Source organism: Maudiozyma barnettii (genome assembly GCF_903064755.1).
Source record: "Maudiozyma barnettii strain CLIB 1767 genome assembly, contig: KABA2_02, whole genome shotgun sequence".
Lineage (NCBI taxonomy): Eukaryota > Fungi > Ascomycota > Saccharomycetes > Saccharomycetales > Saccharomycetaceae > Maudiozyma > Maudiozyma barnettii.
Window position 1 is genome coordinate 912,593 of NW_024545239.1, and position 22,728 is coordinate 935,320.

The 22,728-nt window shown below is 33.2% G+C and overlaps 8 protein-coding genes across 8 annotated transcripts; 3 read left to right on the forward strand and 5 right to left on the reverse strand.

Moving 5' to 3' along the window:
- Positions 1–854: 854 nt before the first annotated feature.
- KABA2_02S08976 (uncharacterized protein) lies at positions 855–1,904 on the forward strand (the record flags this gene model as incomplete). Its single annotated transcript, XM_041549088.1, has 1 exon — positions 855–1,904. One exon carries the CDS (start codon positions 855–857, stop codon positions 1,902–1,904), a length of 1,050 nt encoding a protein of 349 aa, XP_041405022.1.
- Positions 1,905–3,531: 1,627 nt separating this feature from the next.
- KABA2_02S09020 (uncharacterized protein) lies at positions 3,532–6,261 on the reverse strand (the record flags this gene model as incomplete). The annotated part of the gene is made up of 1 exon (XM_041549089.1): positions 3,532–6,261. One exon carries the CDS (start codon positions 6,259–6,261, stop codon positions 3,532–3,534), a length of 2,730 nt encoding a protein of 909 aa, XP_041405023.1.
- Positions 6,262–8,009: 1,748 nt separating this feature from the next.
- On the reverse strand, positions 8,010–10,226 carry KABA2_02S09042 (ferric reductase family protein; the record flags this gene model as incomplete). Its single annotated transcript, XM_041549090.1, has 1 exon — positions 8,010–10,226. One exon carries the CDS (start codon positions 10,224–10,226, stop codon positions 8,010–8,012), a length of 2,217 nt encoding a protein of 738 aa, XP_041405024.1.
- A 406-nt stretch (positions 10,227–10,632) lies between these two features.
- Positions 10,633–12,735, reverse strand: ARN1 (siderophore transporter; the record flags this gene model as incomplete). The annotated part of the gene is made up of 1 exon (XM_041549091.1): positions 10,633–12,735. One exon carries the CDS (start codon positions 12,733–12,735, stop codon positions 10,633–10,635), a length of 2,103 nt encoding a protein of 700 aa, XP_041405025.1.
- Positions 12,736–14,275: 1,540 nt separating this feature from the next.
- EFM1 (protein-lysine N-methyltransferase) lies at positions 14,276–16,072 on the forward strand (the record flags this gene model as incomplete). Its single annotated transcript, XM_041549092.1, has 1 exon — positions 14,276–16,072. One exon carries the CDS (start codon positions 14,276–14,278, stop codon positions 16,070–16,072), a length of 1,797 nt encoding a protein of 598 aa, XP_041405026.1.
- Positions 16,073–16,177: 105 nt separating this feature from the next.
- CBP2 (Cbp2p) lies at positions 16,178–18,043 on the reverse strand (the record flags this gene model as incomplete). The annotated part of the gene is made up of 1 exon (XM_041549093.1): positions 16,178–18,043. The coding sequence occupies one exon, from the start codon at positions 18,041–18,043 to the stop codon at positions 16,178–16,180; it is 1,866 nt and encodes a 621-aa protein (XP_041405027.1).
- A 1,240-nt stretch (positions 18,044–19,283) lies between these two features.
- On the forward strand, positions 19,284–20,990 carry MUP3 (Mup3p; the record flags this gene model as incomplete). Its single annotated transcript, XM_041549094.1, has 1 exon — positions 19,284–20,990. The coding sequence occupies one exon, from the start codon at positions 19,284–19,286 to the stop codon at positions 20,988–20,990; it is 1,707 nt and encodes a 568-aa protein (XP_041405028.1).
- A 284-nt stretch (positions 20,991–21,274) lies between these two features.
- Positions 21,275–22,093, reverse strand: SBP1 (Sbp1p; the record flags this gene model as incomplete). The annotated part of the gene is made up of 1 exon (XM_041549095.1): positions 21,275–22,093. The coding sequence occupies one exon, from the start codon at positions 22,091–22,093 to the stop codon at positions 21,275–21,277; it is 819 nt and encodes a 272-aa protein (XP_041405029.1).
- Between the last annotated feature and the right edge of the window lie 635 nt (positions 22,094–22,728).

A 22,728-nucleotide genomic window follows, 5' to 3' on the forward strand; every position in this document is an offset into this window, starting at 1 on the left:
CCAACCAAAAAAAAAAAAAAAAAGCATACAAAATATATAGGCAAGAGACTACAAATACAACTTCAACTAGAATAACAAAAATGACAGACTAAGGTGACTGATTGCAATGGGGAACATGAATAGAGCTAGCATCTTCTTTCTATCATGTAGCTTAAGAAACTTTTCGCATTTTCCCCGGTGTCTTTGAAGTATGAACGACGTCATCCGACTACTCACAACATCACCATTATCCAAGCTAGTTCGACCATAAACATCATCACTAGCATCATCTATAGCTACATAAACAATATGTGTATAATACCGCCACCCAGCACCATGGTCATAGTAAAAAGAAAAAAGTCTCACCATAAAATTGTATACTATATAATTCACCCTAATGAAGTCTCTGTTTATCTCCTCTCTTAACGCCGCCACTCTCGCACTGTAACGTTCCCATTCTCCATTTTTAACTCCGCTCTCCGTTCGTCTCCGTTCGTCTCTCTGAGTGCCGTTCCCACCCGCCCAAAACAAATTTTGACTGTCTGGTTGCACTTTCGCGGGGTATGGTAGCCCGACCAAGATGGTCCCCACAGACTCGCACTCACGCTGTGAGACGGACAGCAAGAGAAGAGATCGGAAAGGGGAAAGGAGGGAAGGAGGGGCAGTCTTGTAGGTCCTTGCTATATATCTAGATAAATACCCTGTTCCTATTATTATTTCTTATATAAACAAGGTAGTATCAGACACATTTTCCTTCACTCAACAGATAAATATCCTTGTATTTTCATCCCAAGAAGACTAAACAGTGTAGATTATCATACACACATATATTCATCGGATCAATTTCTCAATAAAAATATATAATTTTTCCAATTATGTCTCCTTTAAACATTGGTGTTGTCGGTACTGGTATATTTGCTAGAGACGGCCATTTACCTGTCTTCCAAGATCATCCTGACAAGTTCAAAGTTGTTGCTGCTTTCAACAGCACAAAGTCCAAAGCATTAGACTTTGCTAAACTTGCTGAGTTCCCAGAAGAAAAAGTCTTCGATGATATGGATTCCTTGATCAACGACAAGGACGTCGACTATGTAGATGTGTTGTTACCTGCTCAATTCAACTTGGATGCTGTTAAGAAATGTGTCGCTGCTGGTAAACCAGTCCAAATTGAAAAACCTATTGCTGCTAATATGAAACAAGCTAGAGAATTGGTTGAAGTCGCTGAATCTACTGATTTACCAATTGCTATCTCTGAAAATTGGTCGTTCTTACAAGCTATCAATGTCGCAAGAGAACATTTGCCACGTATTGGTGAAGTTGTTGGTTTCCAACATAATTCCACAGGTCCATTTGTTTTAAATAACAAATATATGGCTACTTCTTGGAGACAACATCCAGAACATATCGGTGGATTTTTATCTGATGGTGGTGTTCATCAATTAGCTTTGGTTACAGCTTTAGTAGGTGAAATTGAATCTATTTCTGCTTTAACTAGTCAAGTCCGTGAGGCTTCAGGTGATGATGATATCGTATTCTCCACGCTTAAGATTAGAAACTCAAAATGTATTGGTTCCTTCAGTTATGGGTCTGCCTTCGGTGCTACTGACAAATGGATCTATTTGAAGATCTATGGTGTCAATGGTTCCATCATGATTGAACTAAATAACAAGGCTGCCCCAATTGTTAGAGTTAAGGTCGGTAGCGACGCAGAACATTCTGGTGAAGAAGAAGTCTACAACGTTAAGGAAGATAAATCCTTCGGTATTTACGAGGAGTTCACGAATTTCCATGATGCTGTAGCTAAGAAGGATAAGTCTCTATTGATTTCTTCTCCAAGGGCTGCATTCCATCATTTGGCTTGTGTTGCAGCTTTCATTGAATCTTCTGCTAAAAAGGGTGATCATGTTGAAGTTGAAAGATATTAAGTTTGCCTGTTTTTTTTAGCCTTACCTTTCTCCATCTCTCTTTATATATATAATGATACAAAAGATAAATAATTATAATTAATAAATGGATATTTCTTTATTTTTAACTCAACCTAGGAAGGAGAAAAACAATAAAAATGTGAATCTTCCCAATTGGAAATTATTCAATTTTGGAGTACGGTATATTTTTTCTGTTGTTATTATCAAAATACAATCGCATCTTCTATTGGGAGGAACTAACCCATCGATATTTTCAAGTTATTTCTTTGAAATCATTGTATATGTGTTTTGTTTATTGAATTTTCGAAGGAGATTTTTCCGTTTTAGGAAATACGGAATTACATCAAAAAATTAACGTCATAAAAAATCTCGTTTTTTCTTCATTCTTGCATTTGAAAAGTAAACAAATTTCGTAAACAAATCAAAAATTAGACTTTATAACCTTCAAATTGATTCCTTTAATCCCATTTTCTATGCTTTCCATCAATTTTGATCAAGGACATCTTGCTTTTAGGGACATTTCTTGATTCGGGACTTAGTTTGCATGAAAAGAAGGAACTTTTAAAAAGGTTGTACGATAACTACAACCTTCTGGTTGTACCAAAGAAACGTAAGAGAACCACTATTAGTAAGAGTACTAAAGAATTTTTGGAAAAAGTATTTGAAAAGAAACAGTGGATCACCAGGGAAGAAAGACAGATTGTGGCAATGGAGTGTGGTATCACACCATTACAAGTCAGAATATGGGTATGTTGTTACTTGTATACATTTACTACTCATCATTACATTTTACTAACAATATCATATATATATATATATATATATATAAACTAGTTTATAAACAAACGATCACGGACTAAACCGTCAGTGTCTAATACATAGTACATATAATTATGATCACATCAATGCAGGAGTTTTGTAGAAAGAAATGAATATAGAGAGGGTCTAAGAGGGATTCCATATGAGTGCGTCTAAGTGTCTTCTGCCTGAGTCTAGGTCCAGTTGGTGGAGCGGGAGAAGGATAGGCGAGCGGAAGTAGAGCTGGAACGTAATGTAAAGGCCTATGAAAAGGAATGGTATAATTTATTGCAAACAACAGAAAAGTGAATAAAATATATATGGAAGATATATTAGTTTGTAATTTTTTCAACAATATTTAATTTTTTACATTTTGGTACCAAGTGAGAAATACCGTATATGCCCATCTAGTGTAAACAAAAAGTTAATAACTAGACAAAAACGTTAAAAAATAAGATTTTTAAAAGAAACAGAATAAATTAAACAAAGAGGAAGCTTTAAATTCAACATAAAAGTTTCTATTTATAGGTATTTATTTCTATTTGGAGCAATTGAATATACCTTTATCGTAAATCGTCATGGTTCGAAAGCATAAAATAACTTTCCTCCCTAATATAACATGTTCATGTAAACAAATACGAATTTGGTGCGGCCGGTTTCAAGAAAAACAAATCAAAATTTAAGGATTTGTTACAAACTTAACATCATTTGACAATATACCTGTCAAAATTTCATCTTTATAAACATTAATTTCCCTCCAAAGATTATTTTAAAAGTCTTTTATTGAATTAGGTAATATATTGTGTATATCTATAATTACTTAAATTACCTATATCAAGGATATTAATACAAGGACGAACAAACTTGAGCCGTAATAGTTGGCTCCGATATTATTTCTCTTCGCTGCGACATTATCCGAATAGAAAACTACTGCACCAGATGACGAAGCTGTGCTCCAAGCTAGAGCCTTCGATTGAATAATGGATGACTTTGCAGTTGTATCGACATTACCGAAGTTAACATTTTGAGAGGTTTCTATAACATTAGTAGATGAAGCTGCACCTACATTTTCATTCTTATTAGTCGAAGTTGGTACATCGTGGAAAGAAGCGTTCTTTACAATATTAGATGTTTTAGTTGATGAATTGTTTTCATTCGCAGTTTTCATGTCAGATCCGGATTGTTCTACGTCAGTTGTTGAACGTGACACATTTGAAATTGTTGTTGATCTAGCAGGATTGATATCGATGGTGGGCACTTCAGATTTTGTCCCTTCAGCGGTGTAACTATCATCAGCATCACAACTCCCATTACATGTTGTCGTTACCACAGTTGTTAAAGAATCAACAGTTACAGTTTTAACCAAAATGTTGTTGGTTTGAGACACGTGTGCTGAATTGCTAGATACTACCTTTATTCTTGATTCCGGACAAGTTGTTGTATACTCAACATCAGTTTCTTTTAATGTGGTTGTGGTAACACCTTGATCAGGCGCTAGAATCGTAGTTTTACCAGACACCGTTGAATTATATCCGCTATCAGAAAGTGATCCTTCCGTAATTTTGGAAACTGAATTGATTGTAGATTTAATATCATCATCTGATATTGTTGGCTTTACACTACTCTCATCAATGGTCGATGTATTATTATTGTGATATGTAATAGAAGCAATAATTGTTGCAACTGATGAAGACCTCATATTTGTACTGATAGCGTCCAATCCGGATACAGAAGTTGGATCCGTAGTAGTTGGACCGATGGAAGCTGGATCAGCGGAACGAGTTGAGGAAAAGGTTGAATTCGTAGATGTAAAAATTAAATCACTGGGATGGGTAGAAACTAAAGATGATAGATCCGTTGTACTAAATGGATTAATTTCCATTGAGTACTTGTCTGACGAAATAAAAGTGTTATTGGAACTAACTACTTTGACGTCAACAGAACTTATCGATGTACTGGTTGGTAGCTGTGTCTTTATTTCTGAATTGCTAAGTGGAGTGGTAATCATTGATGAACTGCTAAGGAATGAACTCATTACTGAACGATTACTAAGAGAAGACGTTGCAAGGGCTTCTGACTCAGCATCGATAGCTTTTGCATTTGTAACTGTTTCAGTAATTGTGTCCATTTTGGTAACAATTTGGATAGAAATATCAGAAACAACACTTGTAATAACGTCTGTCTTTGTCTCCGTTTCTGTTTCTGTTTCTGTTTCCGTAACAACTTGAGTAGAGACTTCAGAAACTGTACCGAAAACAGTATCAGTGACAGTATCAGTATCAGTGACCATTTGGGTATTAGTTTGAATAATAGTGGAGGTTTCTTCGCTTGTAACAGTAGCTGTTTCAGTGACAGTGTCGGTATCCATGACAGTGTTAGTGATAGTGTCAATAACAGTTTCAGTGTTGGTAATAGTTGATAATTCTACATTTGTAAGGGTATCAGTAGCTGTTGATAATTCTGTTTGAGTAGTAACTTCATATTCAGTAGTTGAATCGGTTACAGTTTCAGTGTTGGTAACCGTAGCAGTAGTAACATCAGTAACTGTAGACAGAGCAGTAACAGTAGCTGTATTAGTTAAAGTTACATAATTTGTGGTAGTATCTGTGATATATTCTGTGTCGATAACAGTGGATACATCGGTAACAGTATTGGTACTGGTAACAGTAGAAACGGCAGTAATGGTTGCAGTGTCTGTGACAGTAGCAAAATCAGTAATAGTAGTTCTTTCAGTAGTGGTAGCACTTTCTGTAATAGTCGATAGCAAAGTATTGACATCAGTTTCACTTCCAATTCTAATATCAATAGCCGATATGCCGTTCATTGAACTCACTACTGGATCAGGTGATGCTACTATAGTATCCGGCAAGGTAGAACTGACTAGTGATGTAGATGAACTTGTTGTATATGCAGTACTTGAAGAAGGGATAGTACTAGAGGACAATTCAACTGTTGAGGACGATTCAACAATAGAAGGTGATTCAATGGTGGAAAATGACTCAACTGTATAAGATGGAATTATACTAGAAGATGACACAGTAGTAGATGACACAGTGGTAGAAGACGTTTCAACAGTTGAAGATGTTTCGGCGTAAGAAGATGATAAAGTAACAGAGCTACTGTAAACGTCAGATAGTTGTGAACTCGACACTGTGTTTAGAGAAGATGCATACTCTGAAGTAGTTACACTTGACAAAACACTGGACAATGGAGCAGAATTCAAACTAAATACCGATGAACTCACTGGTTCTTCAGAAGTTGAAGAGATGAAACTCGATGATTGAACAAGGAGAGAACCAGAGGAACCTATCGCTTCAGATATGGTGGAAGAACTCAAATAGGATAATAATGCAGATGATAAAACATCGGACGATAGAGTAGTGTATGTAATGGAAGAGGAGGTTGGAACAACAGATTCAACCGAACTTGTAGTAATACTAGTAGTAGAAGATGTAGTTGGCGTAGTACTTGTAGTAGATGAAGTTGTTGGAACCAAAATTGGGGTAGTCGTTGTTATGGAGGTAGTTGTGACTGCAGTCTTTGAAGTTGTGGTACCCATATCTGTTTATTTTGGATTATCGTTATACTGTAAGAACTGAGAGGTAAGAAAAAAGACGATAAAAAAGGAATCAAAAAATCAAAAAATAAAGGAATAAGAAGTACACATAATCAACCCAAAAACATCAAATTATTTAGTCTTCTTATAGCGTGGTTAACCGTCTCTCTTTTATATAATAAAGAAACTTGTTATAATGATATAATTAATTGGCAAAAATCATCGAAAAATTTCAATTCACGTTGGTGATTACAGAGGGTCTTGAAACCACATTGAAAAAGAAGTATATGTCATAGCTACTAATGAACATTACAAAACTCAACATATTCTCTTTTGTTCGTAGTTTGTATGTATTAGATAACTTACCATGCTCGTATGTCACCATACTGGACTACTATCAAGTTTATTTGCATTTCTCTTTTAATTCCCCAATTTAGCGATTATCTATTCTCCAAAACAACAGAAGTAACGTGTGGGTGAAGATACAATCATAAAGTGAAGAAGTAGGTAAATAAAATGGTAAGAACGGTTTTCTATTCTTAAAAAGAGACAAACAAATAAAAAATTAAACTTCGTAAAATGTAGCAATGATCATTGACATTTACTATGTAAGTTCTACGAAAGTTCTACGAAAGTTCTACGAAAGTTCTACGACGAACCACTTAATCAGGGACCACCAAAAGCTCTTCCCCCCACTTTCAAGTTCTACCTAAAACGAATGAAAATTCTATGCTGGATTAAGAGAAGTTTCAATCATGGAATCATAAGCGGCACAGCAACGATGGAGATATATGCGCAAATGAGACACATGTACCTTCTGTTCGTTTATGATTGATTTTAATATTATTATTCGATGAGGTGCCATTATTTTTTCAGTTCCAAATCTCTCGTTTATAGATCCGCGATTGATGCTTCCGCGACGGAAGCTTCAACAGTTATTCTTTTCTGACATGTCTCTCCTACGGGAAAACCTGTGGTAACCTGTCATAAAAGAGAAATGTGTCTTTCAGCGTATCATCTCCTTCTGTTTTTTACCTACTCAGGAAATATTTTAATAGGCACGAATCTCTTGATGACGGGCGACAATCTTCAGGAACCATTATAGATCAGATTAGATTGACCACCAACAGACGACAACTGTATGCAACTTCTACACGTAAAGAGATATCTTAGATGCCTAACGAAGATCTAGTATTCTACTTTTTTCTTCGATTGATTTTAAGAAGAAAATAACTCATCACTGATAGATATCGTTTCTTTTTCCTTATTTGTTCTTTTTGTCCTTTTTTTTTTTACATTTCCATGTTCCATATTATCGAAACTTAAACAAGAACAAAATAAAATATCGTCGTTTAGGATTTTAAATAACACAAGTCAAATTTTATATTGCACCTTGCAATTCCTCCTATTTATCTATTTCGCAGGTTTTTATAAACATAAATAAACATATAGGAAAGGTTATAGTTTCAAATATTTTGTACAATATCTCGATATTCTTTAATAATCAACATTTCAAACGAAGGCCAATGGAAATGCTCACGTTAAGAATTCCCCATAAAAATACAATAAACGAACTATATCGACAAACAAGATCTAGTCTTGGCGTTTTTATTTAAATTTTAAGAATATGCAATAATCGTTAAATGTATTGAGATAAATAGGGTTGGTACAAAATATTTATATTTCAAATCATCTGAGAGAAAATACTTTATGAAGCAGGTATGATATTGTTTTTTTGAGTCTATGTTGTGTTACCAACGCTGAAATTCTTCATAGTAGTCAATATGAGACTCTGAGTGGCCCATAATTATATTGGATGTAATATTGCGTAACGAATCCTCAAATTGGGGGGCCCCACATGAAAGAATTGCTAGGTTTTTATTTGGTTCTACACAAGATAAAATGATATTTTTCATATCAGGTCTACCAAAGGAAACTTTAGTGAATGTCTTTATATCTTCAATGTCAAGATTTCTTTGTAAAAGTGAGGTATGTTCAGTGTGATGACTCGAAACTGACTTTGTCGATCTCTCTCTTGTTAAAAATACCTCTACAGCAACATCTTTGTTGCGTAGTGTTAGAATTTCGTCTTTAAATGCATTCAAAATAATTTTGTCTCTTATAATAATGACCAACTTAATCCTCTTATTTGCATGGCCTTGCAATTTACTCGTTAGATCCATGGCATGGAACAATGGACCAGGTATACCAGTTCCTGCTGCTATCAATAGAATATTATCTGCGTGGTATATGGGAGCACTATGTCCATATGGGCCCTCTAAAGCAACTTTGATATCGATGGTATTGTGATTCTTTCTTAAAGAATCATAAAGGACTTTCGAAGCACCACTCTTAGGCTTCAAGACTATAATGATTTTGTTCTCTTGTATTACATCAATGACTGTAAACGGATGGGATTGCCAAAATATCAGTGGATGCATGAAATACACGAAAAAGTATTGACCAGGTTTAAGAGGCCTCATATGCTTTTTGTGGATCGAAACCCTGATTAAATTGTCATCTGTTTTATCATTAGTTCCAATCAAGGAAAGCTTTGAGCTTAAAAATACACCATTAGATATAATGTTAAACATTCTTGCCAATCTTTCTGCTACCCACATTACAGTTGAAATAATCAACCAATTTTTCCACCCAAGGTTTTCAACATGTTTCCAACATGCCGCCATAAATCCAACACCTAAAACTATATGTGTGTACAAAAACACTTCATAATAATGTTTCCGAATATAACCTAAAGATAGGAAAAACAGTAACAGTAATAAAATCATTGCCACTATGCCACATTTGTAATACAGTTCAAGATCACTAAATACAAATGACCCAGAAAATATTGAATAACAGAGATAACACGCGGAATGAATCAAAGAGTTAATTATCATGACACGACCTACCCATTTATGCAAGGAAATGAATGTTGTAAAATTGAAACCAGTGAGTCCCATCAATAAATTATTCCGGGTACCAAATAAAAATATAATTGGAAGATTTCCAAAGGCCAAGATACCAGCTCTATCAGCGACGAGTCGCAAAATCTGTTGAGGATATGATTTAAATAACGAGTTTGTTGGATCTATTTTATAACCAACCGCAAGCATAATTCCATTTAAAATAGCATAATTTATAATTATGGTTGTTTCTAATCTGGTCGGCAATAAACCGATAAAACCATCTCCCAAAAATTTAATATATTCAGTGTGATATCCGCTGTAAAGACATCTCAAAAGGAGTCCCTTAATCTTACACCATGATTTCCACTTGGAAAAATATCTCAAGTTGTTACTGTGATTTAGGTAATTAATCATTGATGCAGTGAAAAAAATAAAAGAAAAGAAGATATAGTAATAATAAACGGAAAAATTACTTAGGTCCATATTATTAAAGAAGCTGTGATATGCATTGATGATAGGATCTACCATTGTGCTATTCATATAAATTGGATAATTAATAAGACCATCCGCATTATTAGAAGGATAATTTCGCCGTATATATTGTGATGCATTGTTTAGCATATCGTAGTACTCTGATATTGTCATATTATTAATTATAGGATTGATTGAAGAACATGTCCTTTTCAAGTCCACAATACTTTTATTAAATGCTGCATTATCTTTGTTTTCGCTGAGTCTGTTAACAGTATCAGATATACAAAATACCCATGACTGTAAAGCAGGAATATAATTGCAAACAGAACAATAAAACTGGTCCGTCGAGGAATCTTTATGATCCCAATTTTGGATCTTAGATAACTGGAAAGCACAGCCTAATACTGAATTTCTCTCCAAAGTGTCTCTCTTTACAAATTTGGCATAGATCAACGATGCATTTATAATGAAAAAAAGTAAGTTCCCAAATAATTTCGACATCTTTTTATATCGAAAAAGAAAACATATTAGCCCTGGCAGTTTGAATTCTAGAGTAGAAATGATTAGATCAAAATACTGAATCATATAAATACCTTGTTTATATATATTGTATATTCCTTTCGAGCTTGGTAAGATTACATATGTACTTGTAGCAAAATGGGGTGCAACTACAAACTTTCACAGAACGGACCGTACAAATCCCGCGATGACTCTGTGATGTGAAAACACTTCAGAGGAAAAATAGTCGAACCTTTTCTAAATCACAGAAATTTAATAGTGTATGGAGATTGAATAAACAAATGAAATAAAAACAGTCAAAACCATAAGCCTTTAATTGGCCTTTACTCTTTTTGAATTTATTACTGATAGGTTATACCGTCCTTTATTTACGTTATCATTATTATATTATTTACTATACTTACTGAAGGCTGAAAAAAAATAAAAAGAGCAATAGAATGCATATGCAAAAAGATGGAAAAAACTACATTAATTATATGTGAATATTAATGATCGACGCCTTGTGTAGAGAGTTCTTTTCATCGAAAGATTCTGTCTTATGACTGTCTGTTGTAGTAGATGAATCTGTGGCACTCTTGTGAGAATGTTTGTCGTTCTTACCTCTCCGGAACATACGACCAAAGAATTCACCAATTGGATCATCAGATTTCTTATCAACATATTCACCTTCTGAAATATCGTCATGAGCAACACTGTCTGTCAATTTAGCGTCTCTCAAGCATAGGGAGAATGCCACTAATGGAACACAGAAAACCAATGCCACTACAGTCTCTAATCTTTGAATATAACGATATGCTTCGACCATTGCTTGTCTCTCCGGTGTGCCCCATGTATATGTGACAATAAAAGTATAAGGAGAGGAATATGCAGCTTTAGCTAATGTTTCATCACCCATTTCCTTTAAGATTCGTCCATACAATTTTTGAGTCCAAATTGCACCAGAGACAGCTGCACCGACAGCTGAACCAATTCTATAAAGGGTATAATTCAATGCAGTAACAGTAGCCATATTTTCATGGTTAGTTGCAGCTTGACATGAGACATTGACTGGATATGTGAATAACACAGTACCTATACCCCATACACAAAGGGCACCGATAATACCGGAATGCGACTCGGCACCACCTCTGAAATGATATAATAACCCCATACTTAAGAACCACAAAGAACAACCACAAATGATGAATGGCTTTAATCTTGTGAATCTTGTTAACATTAATGAGAAGAAAGGTGATGCCACGGTTGATACAAACGATGATAATGAGGATATTCTTGTTGCAGACTTAACCGATTCATTAACTGATATGATTAACACTGTGTACAAGTAATCTGCAGCCATATAGTAAATGAAATCGATCAAGAAAGAGATACCTAAGGCGGCCCAAACACCACGATCCTTGACTAATTTAGCTGGCACTAATGGATATTTGGCGTATTTAATTTCCCAAAATGAAAAGAATGGAATTAAAACAAAGCCTAGGACAAATGGACCTAAGACACGACCATCATTCCACTTTGATTGAGTACCACCGGCTAATGTTAATGGGACAAGGATACAACCCAAGAAAGCACCCATCAAAATGACACCAATAATATCTAATTGCCAAAACAATTGTTTAATGGTAGATGTCAACCCAAATTCTTGATACATACTCTTTTCATGCTTCAAAGCTTCCCATTCGGGTGTCTTTGCAGCTTTCCATCTAAAATATAACAAACAACAAATAATTGGAATACATGTTAATGGAAAGATAAAAGCCCACATACCGATATCCCATGACCAATTCTTGATAGGGTTAGCAGCTGATGTAATGTTACCGGAGATCCATGTATTAATAATGAATGGCCAAGTTGGAGCGAATTGATAAAATAATCTCCATTTCAAAGAGGAGAAATCTGATAAAATCAATAATAAAACCAAAAGAACACCGACATAACCTGCATTATAGAAAATTGCACCAGCGGCATATCTTTGAACGTCATATGCTTGACATTGTATGATAGTACCAACAACGTATAACACTATTGCCACAATGAATAAAGATAATCTACCAAAGACATCAGATAATCTAGCATACATAATCTGTGAGACTGCACTAACTACTGCATTAATGACATTAATGGTAGACAATAATGAATGTTCAGCATACGATGAAGTGGCATAACCTGTATATATATAACGAATATTACCATCTAAACCATAACCATACCCACATACGAAAGCACAGAAAATCAATAGTACATGTTGATACCATTTATCACAAACTGAAGACATTAATTCTGTCTTCCTAATCATAAGATTCTTGTTTTTATTCTCCATTATTTTACTAGTTGGAGGTTCATTAGTATCCTGATCATCAATCTCAACTACTGCAGAGGTCCGATTAGTATTAACATTATCGACGACCTTATCCGTCAATTCATTCTTATAGACATGTGTCTCAATATTTTCCATACTGGATCTAGCACTCATAATGAATATTAGTCTAATGTATAGCTTATCGATGAACCTTGTTACTGCAGAATTAAATGAATTTATTTTGAAATTTAAATATAACGATGGGAATAATAACATCTCATCCCAAGAGAATATATAATCAGACTTCCGATTTATATATATATGAATAAATTAAGTCTTCTAGATGTAACAAAACAAGATATACGATCGTTGTTAATTTTATTTTACAATCATTGAAAGTACTAAGTACTCATCATTAATTAACTGCTTGACTTATTCAATAGATATAGTAGCATTACTGAGTTATTCAAATACATGAACAGTGAAAAAAAATAAAAATAAACAACCATAGAGGTAGTCATCGTAATTACTACTACTAGAAATATAGTGAAGTTACTAAGTTTCCCCATACTTCTAGCGATAGTTAGTGTCTCATCGTTGAAGATGCATATTTTTCACCAAAGTGCACCTGGTCAAGCAAAACCTTAAGGCTTGACCAGGTGCACTTCTGGACAAAACCAGTTTGCTTTGTTTCCCTACTTGTTTCTACTTAGTTGCATATCATCCGGGGAAAAAATAAGAGTGAAAAGAGAGAAAAGAGAGAAACACACAAACAAACATACATTTTACTTCAATCTTGTCAAAGAATTGCACTTACTCCTGAGTTAAAGACATAAGACAGTAAATTACAGGGGTAAGACCTGATTACTTTGTATACTGCTACTTAGCTACTCTGTTCAGTGGGTTTGTTTGTTTTGGCTGTATTTAAGTAATTCATTTTTACTAGAGATTAAGGGAACCAGTTACTTACATAAAATAAGGTGCAGTTTGAACATTTAATAATATAGTAACGAAAACTTAATTTAGGTCAAGGATTGTACCATTCTCGATGGCATGATTGGTTAGATTCATATTGTGAATTTTAGAATAAGCTTGGCAACAATGTAAACTGCATGTATTTCTTCAGAGTATTCAATTGTAAAGGTATATCATAATCCTTACAACAAATGAGTTACATTATAACAGTTTCAACAACTGTCTCTATTGAAATGACTATGGTTAAAAAAACTCCCAGTTATAATAACGTATCTTCCTTGTTTTATTTTCAAAAAAATATTGTAAATGATTATGTCTTGGCCTAAATGAATTTTAACTTTGATTTTTGTATGTTGACAAACAATGGAGGCAATTTAATAGAAAATTATCCAGTAAATTAGAAATATTCTCTCAGAGATTTTACTGTCCAGAACATCGATGAACCATATAGCCTTGATACCATGTAGTTTAACCGTCAAAATTCGGTTTGTTTAATACTATCTTTACTGACTGACTCAGTTAGCCACAAGAACTTATCGCGACATCTCTCATTCAAGTAAATCTCTGTTGAATTTTTCTTCTACTTTCAATTTTATTTTTTCATAGAACCCTTTAGGAAAGTGAAAAATTAAACAATGAGATGGATGAATACGCAACATTGAAGAACCTTTTTGGGAAATGCACCTTTTCCATTTTCACTATAGATTAGATTGAACGTGTTGAGATTTTTCTTTTTTTAAAAAAGGTTTGAGAATCATAATTTGACTATTCTTTTTAGTTCGTATTTTACTTATTATTTATCTTTTTATTTGATTTAGAACGAAGACGACGAATAATAATAATGGAAACAGAAAGATTGAATAGTTTGCTCAAATGGTCCAAAGAAAATGGCTCCATCATAGACGACTCCATTGAATTTAAGATAGATGTTGTTAATGGTGTTCATGCAACTTTAACAAATTCTGGGAAAATAGACTCCCTAAATGATAAAAAGTTGATCTCTATTCCATCAGATTTACTCATTACAAAAAAATTAGCATCAGAAGCATTTGGTGACGAAACTGTTGAAATACAGATCTCTAATCCAAATGCTTTAACACAACTATATCTTTGTCAATTGAAATTCCAAACAGTGTCTCAATCTGAAACTTTGTTATCTAAACAAAAATTCTTCAAGAGTTATTTAGATACTCTTCCAATTCATCTTACTCATCCATATTTTTGGTCGAAGGAAAACATCGAATTTTTGAAAAAAACTGATATTTTTGTTATAGTAAAACAAAATCTAACCAATTTAATAAATGAATGGAGAGCTATACTCAAAGTAACTAAATCTAAACCGTTCAATGATGATCTTGACAATTTCCTATTTCAAAACGATCGTGATCTTAACAACGAAGTCACATTGAATATTGTCTTTGATTATATCCAACTCTCCTTGAAACGTTTAAATGAAGATACACAATTGATTCATTGGAATAGTTTTTTCGCTTACTTGTGGTCCTTTTGTATATTCAACTCCAGAGCATTCCCTGAGATTGTTATGAATTCCGATTGTGAAAATATCAATCAAGCATTCTTAATGCCTATTATAGATTTACTAAATCACAAGAATGATACCAAGACAAGATGGACATTTTCTGAGAATAAAGTGAACTTTATTTCAAATGAGGAGAATTTTAGTAATAAGAAAGAAAACCCAAATGATCAATTATATAATAATTACGGTGATAAATCTAATGAAGAATTATTATTAGGTTACGGATTTGTCGAAGAAGCAAATAAGTACGATTATTGTAGACTGACTTTAAAATTAGACGATGCTTTATTAAAAAATGCAACTGAAAAACAAGGAATCAAACTAACATCCGAAAATTTGATTACCCCCGGTTGTGTTCAGTTCAAATTGTCTTATAAAACCCCACTTCCGCAAGAATTATTTGAACTCTTTGGATTTCTTTGTAAACTAAGATCAGAGGATAACCTTACTTATAGAAGTGTACTAGAAGGTTCTGATGAATTAGACAATATTCTATCATCAAAATTAAATTCTGTTAAAGAACTTACCAAGAATTTAAAGGGTGATGACAAACTCATCCAAATTTTAAAATCATACCTAAGCTCTCAAAGAAAAATTTTAAACTACACAATGGAGGCTCTTGCTAAGAAACAGAAAATTACTATTAAAAGCATCCCACAGAAGAATATTATATCTTTTAAAACAATCTTTAAAAGTGATAAAATCTTCGCTAACGCTATGTTATTAACTTTTGGTGTGATAAAATTTGAAGATTTGATATCCAAAGGTGTGTTGAACAAAGCATTAATGCTATGGATAGTTAGAGTTTCCAACAAAGATATGCTTGATAAAAAATTAGAGTATCAGGTCCCTGAATTTATAATTACAACGTTCAAGGAAGTTGCATCAAATATTGTAGTAGAGAAGGATGATGTAGTGGAATATATGAGCTTTTATAAAACATTATTCCCACATTTGACTCAAAAATTACCTGACGTTTTTGGAAAAGGAAATTGGGGTATTAAACAGTTTATTATTGCTGATACTGTCATTGATAGAATTGTTTGGATAAAGAAGAATAACCAGGAACCATTCTTCTTAGAAAAAATTCAATTTTAAAGAAAAGAAAAATATCTATTCACTAAAATTAAAAAAGAATGTCAATACTCATAAGATATATATATTAATTACATGATTTTCATTATATAAGATGCACTACACTATTTACTTTTCTGGTACATCTTTGATATCGGGATTTTTCATAATTTCTGCCATCATGTTATATAAAGAAGATTTCTTTTCCCTATTCATTTTGTATAAATAAATTATGGTATCCTCATCAATCATTTTTTTTTCTACGCAAATTGAGTAACTTATCTTATCAATGCTTTCAAAGGTATTTGTAAATTGGGTGAATATTCGTGATTGATATCTTATTGTTCGTATTTGTTCCTCACTGAAAGGTTTTTTGTGCAATATAATAATTTTCCAATCCTTCATCGGAGAGTTTATTTCTGAATGCATTCTAGAATGGGATGTAAATTTATCATGGAAAACATTATTTTCAAAAGATATCATTTCTCTGATGATGTTACTGATCCGTTCCCCAACCTCTAACGATCGACTATCATCCAATTTGGGTAATAAGGTTTTCTGGATTTGACTTTGTTTTGGTAATTTAGAATCGATGAAAGCTGCTAAACCAGGATATAATGTTTCAAGAGTCTTACTGTTATTCAATATCGAATTAAGCAATGTTGTAACTGCATAACATCTAGCTGAACCTGGAATTTCATCCGTATTTTCGAAAAAAGTGGAACCATTTACCTTCATCTCTGCTGTAACTAAACAATGATATTCAAACAACCTTCTGAGAAAACCACTAAAATCATGACGAATAAGTTGAAGATCTTGAAAATCGTTTGGAATCTTAAAGTCCTTCTCTAATTTTTCATACTCATGCCATATATAAAGATCCCATGGCTTCCAATTGATAGCTGATTCATCAGATATAAAATCTTTGGTGACCTTATGATCATTTAATCTCGTTGCCAAAGATACTACATTAAATGAAACATAATGTTTCATAAACTCCCTCCGCAATGCACCCCTGTTACAATTCCTTGCAAACAAGGTCGAACGGAGAATATCACCTGGACATATTTTATTTGTCATAGCACTAATGGACCATAGTTTTGTATCATACTTTGCAATAACAAGTAGTTTAGCTAATGTATCTCTTGATGAGTGTGTCTTCGATACCATTGGGAATAATTGAATATCCTTCTTATCAATTCTATCTAGTTCTAAACCATCATTAGAAAGAGTAGATGTAATTGCATCTCTAACTTTTGAATATTGATAACCTATGCAAGGAGTTGCTGTTATCAAGGCCGACATTGCATCTATACCCTTGAATATTTCTGATTGATCTTTATTAAATTTTGGAAATAATCCCATACTATCATAACCTTCCGGAATTGATTCGATTTTGAATATTGGTAGTAAATCACTATTACAGGGACTTCTGAAATGAATATCTTTTGTCAATAATTCTTTGTATAATTTTGGCGTGACACCAACGCCTCTACAAAAATTTGAAAAAATCGGATTCGGCCATAATACTCTATCAAATACATGCAAAGTTTCATCATTTGTATCAGTATCTAATCTTATTGTATGTTTGTATTCAAAGGGAGTCTTTTCTAATTTTTCTTTAGCGAACCCAGAATCTAAATAATTTGGTAAAACAGGATTTTTAAGGATCGAGCTAATTATTCCTCTATCAGGTACAGTACCTTCTATACCTTTTATTTGGAAACCAAACTTCACACTCTTCTGATTTCGAACATCAGCAAGCAAAAGATTTTGTACATGTGATAAATCTGTGTTGAATATGCTAGTCTCTAAATGAACAGGAATTGGTAGATTTTTCTCTACTAATTTCAATCTCGAATTAGAATCTTGAATCTTTAATGCTTTCATATTTGGTATATTAAATACATATTGGAATTTTCTAGCTCTGGCTTCTCTTCTCAGAGAGGCATAAAAATATGAAAGCCATGGTCCAAAGTTTCCAGTTGAACTCATTCAGAAGTAAAAACAAAAAAAGCTGCAAAAATAAGGATTGAAATGCAATTTGGTAGTTACTGCGTAGTAATCGATTGGTAAAGGGGAAGCGTACTTATTGCAATTCTATCAGATTATTTCTTATCTAACTTCCTGTGTATATTTCACTCCATTTGACATATATCATAAGGATCATTATGATTAGTTTCCACGTAAAATATGTCTCTTCATATGTAAACATTTTTCAAAAAAAACTTCGGCAATTGAAGCCGATTACCGTTGGTACTATTTTAAGTATATTCAATACCGCCGATGATTAGAAGTACTTGCCAATTTGTATGTAACCAAAAGAAAGAATAGACATTGATCGTATACATATACATATTATCATCGATGTTGTGCGAGAGAAAATCGATGATGGTGAGTTTAAGTACTATTACACTGTTAACACATTATCTGAGTATCTAATTTGATGTTAAAAAAATCATAACTATAGAGTACGGTTATTTCCACCAGAAATAATTTGTTGCGACACTCTGTATGCCATCCCTATTCCATTAATATATTAAACATACAATTTTTCAATAACCTTATTGTTGTATATTACTTTTATTATAGTACAGTTTCAAATGAATTGATTCAAACTCAAGAAGGACTATATCTATCCTTCGACGTACACAGTGATCTTTCAAATTACAAATCACATGATATTTTAAAACTGTGGCTCCATTATATATTTCACCATACAAAACTCACAAAAGAAATATCCTTAAAGAGAATATAATTGTAACAACAAATAACATTAAATTTCCTCACCTTACTTGGCGATATCAAACCTCTTTAATAACAATAACAACAATCATAGCTGTCCTTTCATGGTATTGTAAATGATAAACATTTTTTTTCTTGTTCTGTTTTAATTGAGCGAAAACTGTGAGGGAAGGCTCTGATAGCGCCGTGTTATGACTGATACAAACGGATAAATAAAAAAATGATTACATAATAGATTAAATAATGGGAACTCGAAAGAATATCTATTAACAACAAGAGAATACAGTCTACGAATATATATGTATAAATTAATAGTAGGAAGTGTTTACTTAACAATCATCTCCAATTTTTAAGAAACAGTTCATTTGTTTATTTTATTTTTCAAGTGAATAAGGATCATATTTCAACAATATTGCATGCCTTTTAAGAAGCTTCACTTTCTTTAATTATTACTTTGAAAAAGAAAAAAAAAGAATATTCCGTTTACTCAATGTTGTCAGATAGTAAATCGAGTGCCATCCATGTGGAAGAATATGACTATACTGATAATGATACAGAAAGATTGGCCCAGGTAGTGACTGAAGAATTAGCTCTTCGGAGTAAATTAGGTTCAAAAACTAAGGATTATGGATCATTTTGTTCTTTAGATGCAGAAGAACATCATAAAGCTACACAACAATTAATAGAAGTACCACAAGGAAGACATTTGGGAATATATTCTACTACAATTTTATTTGTTTCACGTATATTAGGATCTGGTATTTTCACTATTCCTAGTAGTATGTATGTGAACTGCGGTGGTAATATCACGATTTTCTTTGGTATATGGATTCTAACTGCAAGTTTAGCATTCGCAGGACTCTATTTGTTTTTAGAGTTTGGATCATGGATACCGAAATCTGGTGGTAGAAAAAACTTTCTAGAACAAACTTATACCAAACCGAATTTAATGATGAGTGTCACTTTTGCATGTTATAGTTTGTTATCTGGGTTGACACTTTCTAACTCGATTGTTTTTGGGAAATATATCCTATATGCTATGGGATATGATGATATCTCAGAGTCCAATGAACAACGTATGTCTAAACTAATAAGTATATCTGTGATTTTAGTTGCAATTTTAATCCATGGTATCTCAGTTCGTCATGGTATTTTTATTCAAAATTTATTTGGTGGATTGAAATTGATTATGATATTGTTAATGTGTGGTACAGGATTATATTCATTATTTATTTATAAACCAATTGAGGTTGATTCCTCAGTTTTATCAAACAATTTTCATTATATGACACTGGAAGAAGGTTCAATGATTTCAATATCATCTATTGCAGCAGCTATTACAAGCTCATTTTTCTGTTTTGCAGGTTGGGATTCGGTTCACTCAGTGGCTTCTGAAATTAAAAACCCTTCGAGAACATTGAAAATTTCAGGTCCAATATCCCTTTTAATATGTTTCGTTTGTTATATATTGGTGAATCTAGCATATTTGAATGTATTAACATTTGAAGAAATTAAAGAAGCAGGTCCATTAATTGGTTCTGTCTTATTCACAAAATTATTTGGCACTTTCATCGGCGGTAAGATCATGTCGATTACAGTCGCATTATCTGCTTTATCAAATATATTAGTGGTTACTTATGGTATCTCCAGAATGAATCAAGAAATATTTAGAGAGGGGTATTTACCGTTTAGTAAATTTATGGCTAGTAATTACCCCAGGGATGCACCATTGCCTTCTATCGCTCTGTGTGGTATATTAACTATTGCATGGATTCTTTTATTACCTGGAGATTCTGCATCTTTTGATTATTTAATAAATATGGAAGGATATGGGAATCAATTTTTCTTATTCTTAGTGGCTTTGGGATTATTCATATATAGACATACCCACAAGTCCACTGATCAAACGTTAAAACCGACTATAAAAGCGTCATCAATTGGTGTTATTGCACTAGGTATGTTAAGTCTCTACCTTTTGGCTGCCCCCTTTATTGATCGGAAGGACCAAGCTGTCAAGGTGACAAGTATGCCACCATACCAAATCACAACATTAATAATGATTGGTATATGTTTCCTCTATTGGTTTAAGATGTTTTACTTATGTCCTAAGTTAGGTGGGTATAAGTTAAAGGCCAAATTTATTGTTTTGAATGATGGTCTAATCATGACCAAATGGGTTAAGAGATATATTCAATGACATGATATAATTTACGTATACCTTTAAATTACTTTAATAATATTCCTTTAATGAAATAAAACTATATTTGTAACAGATATCCGACACCATTTCAAAGCACAAGTATATATTGCATAAATAAAACAACACCATTTTCTAAATAAAAATATTTGTACTCTTTCTGTAATTGACATGAAAGTTAATGATTTTAGCTTATACATATATACTAATTTTACAACTAAATATATTACGTGAAATTAATTAGATTAGGATTTCAATTCTTTTTTCCTGTTTTGATCAGATAATTAGGCAGCTTCTTTATCTTCAGAATCAGCTGGAGCTTCTTCGTCATTATGAGTTTCTTCTGGTAGAGCTGGCTTTACAACAGCGACATCAACAACTAGAGTTCTGTCACCTAGAGATTTACCATCAAATTCACCGGCCTTGTCGGCGATACTACCGTTTAGGTTGTCAAACTTAATGAAAGCCATACCTCTGTTATATTTATCAGATGGAACAGATCTTCTAGTGACTTCGTCTCTTAGTCTTCTCATTGGTAAAACAACAGCATCTTCATTGGTACCAAAGAATTCAGCCAATTCGACCTTAGTGGTTTCAAATGGAACGTTATTAATATAGATAGTATCGGTAGATCTTTCCATTTCAGACAATGGAATCTTTGGACCTCTACTGAAGCCACCTCTACCTCTTCCACGGAAAGCACCTCTACCTCTACCGTTACCTCTTCCACGGAAAGCACCTCTACCTCTACCTCTACCGGCACCACGAAGTTCATCTGGAGACCTCACTCTTTTGATGTGGATAGCTCTGTCGTTGATGACGGCTAAATCAAACTTAGATTTAATATCATCAAAATCAATGGTTACAGGGAATTTAACAAAGGCATGCTTACTTAGAGGAACATGACTACCTCTGTGTTCTTTTTCAGGAATGTCAACTTCAACAGATTTATAATCGTCCTTGAATAATTTTTCCAAATCTTCAAGGGTAGCATCTAAAGCGACGTTACCAATGAAAACAGTGGTTTCAGGGTCAAGGGCTGGCTTTTCAACGATTGGAGTTTCTTGAGCGACAATTTCTACGGTTTCAGTTTCACCAGACATTTTTCTTTCTTATTATTTATTTGTTATGATCTACTTCTAATTCACTTATCTTTAACCTGTGGTTGAACGATTCCTTTTTTTTTCTGGATTTTCTTACAAACTAGGGGTTAATTATTAATATAACGATGATTGATATAATAAATTACAATGATGTTAATATAAATGTTATAATTATTACAATTACTAATCATTGAGAAATGAATTACAAGAAAACATGACTAAATTATGGAAAACCTAAACTATTTCAAATTTAAAATAAAGGAATTATAATAAAAGTGGGCTTGTTTTATACCAAGAAACGCCAACTTATTGACCCCTCGTCGCCCCCCTCCTCTCCCGAGAGAACCTGCGATGAAAAAAGAGAGCAAAAAAAAGAGTTTTGTTTGCAACTTGCCACCGTCCCATTTTTCTCCTCGCCCCTTCCTATTTTGTTTGTTTGTTTGTTTCGTTTGGCTGTGATACCCATTAATACGTACTTAAATGATGAAGTTAAGACAAGAAATATGTTACCCGGCCTTTCCAAGAAAAAATAAAATTTGAAAAAATAAATACAGTTAAGGGCACTTACAAATTGTATCAACTCATATGAACTTCCACTCCAAATTGAATTGGGTGCTCAATATGAACAATCAATC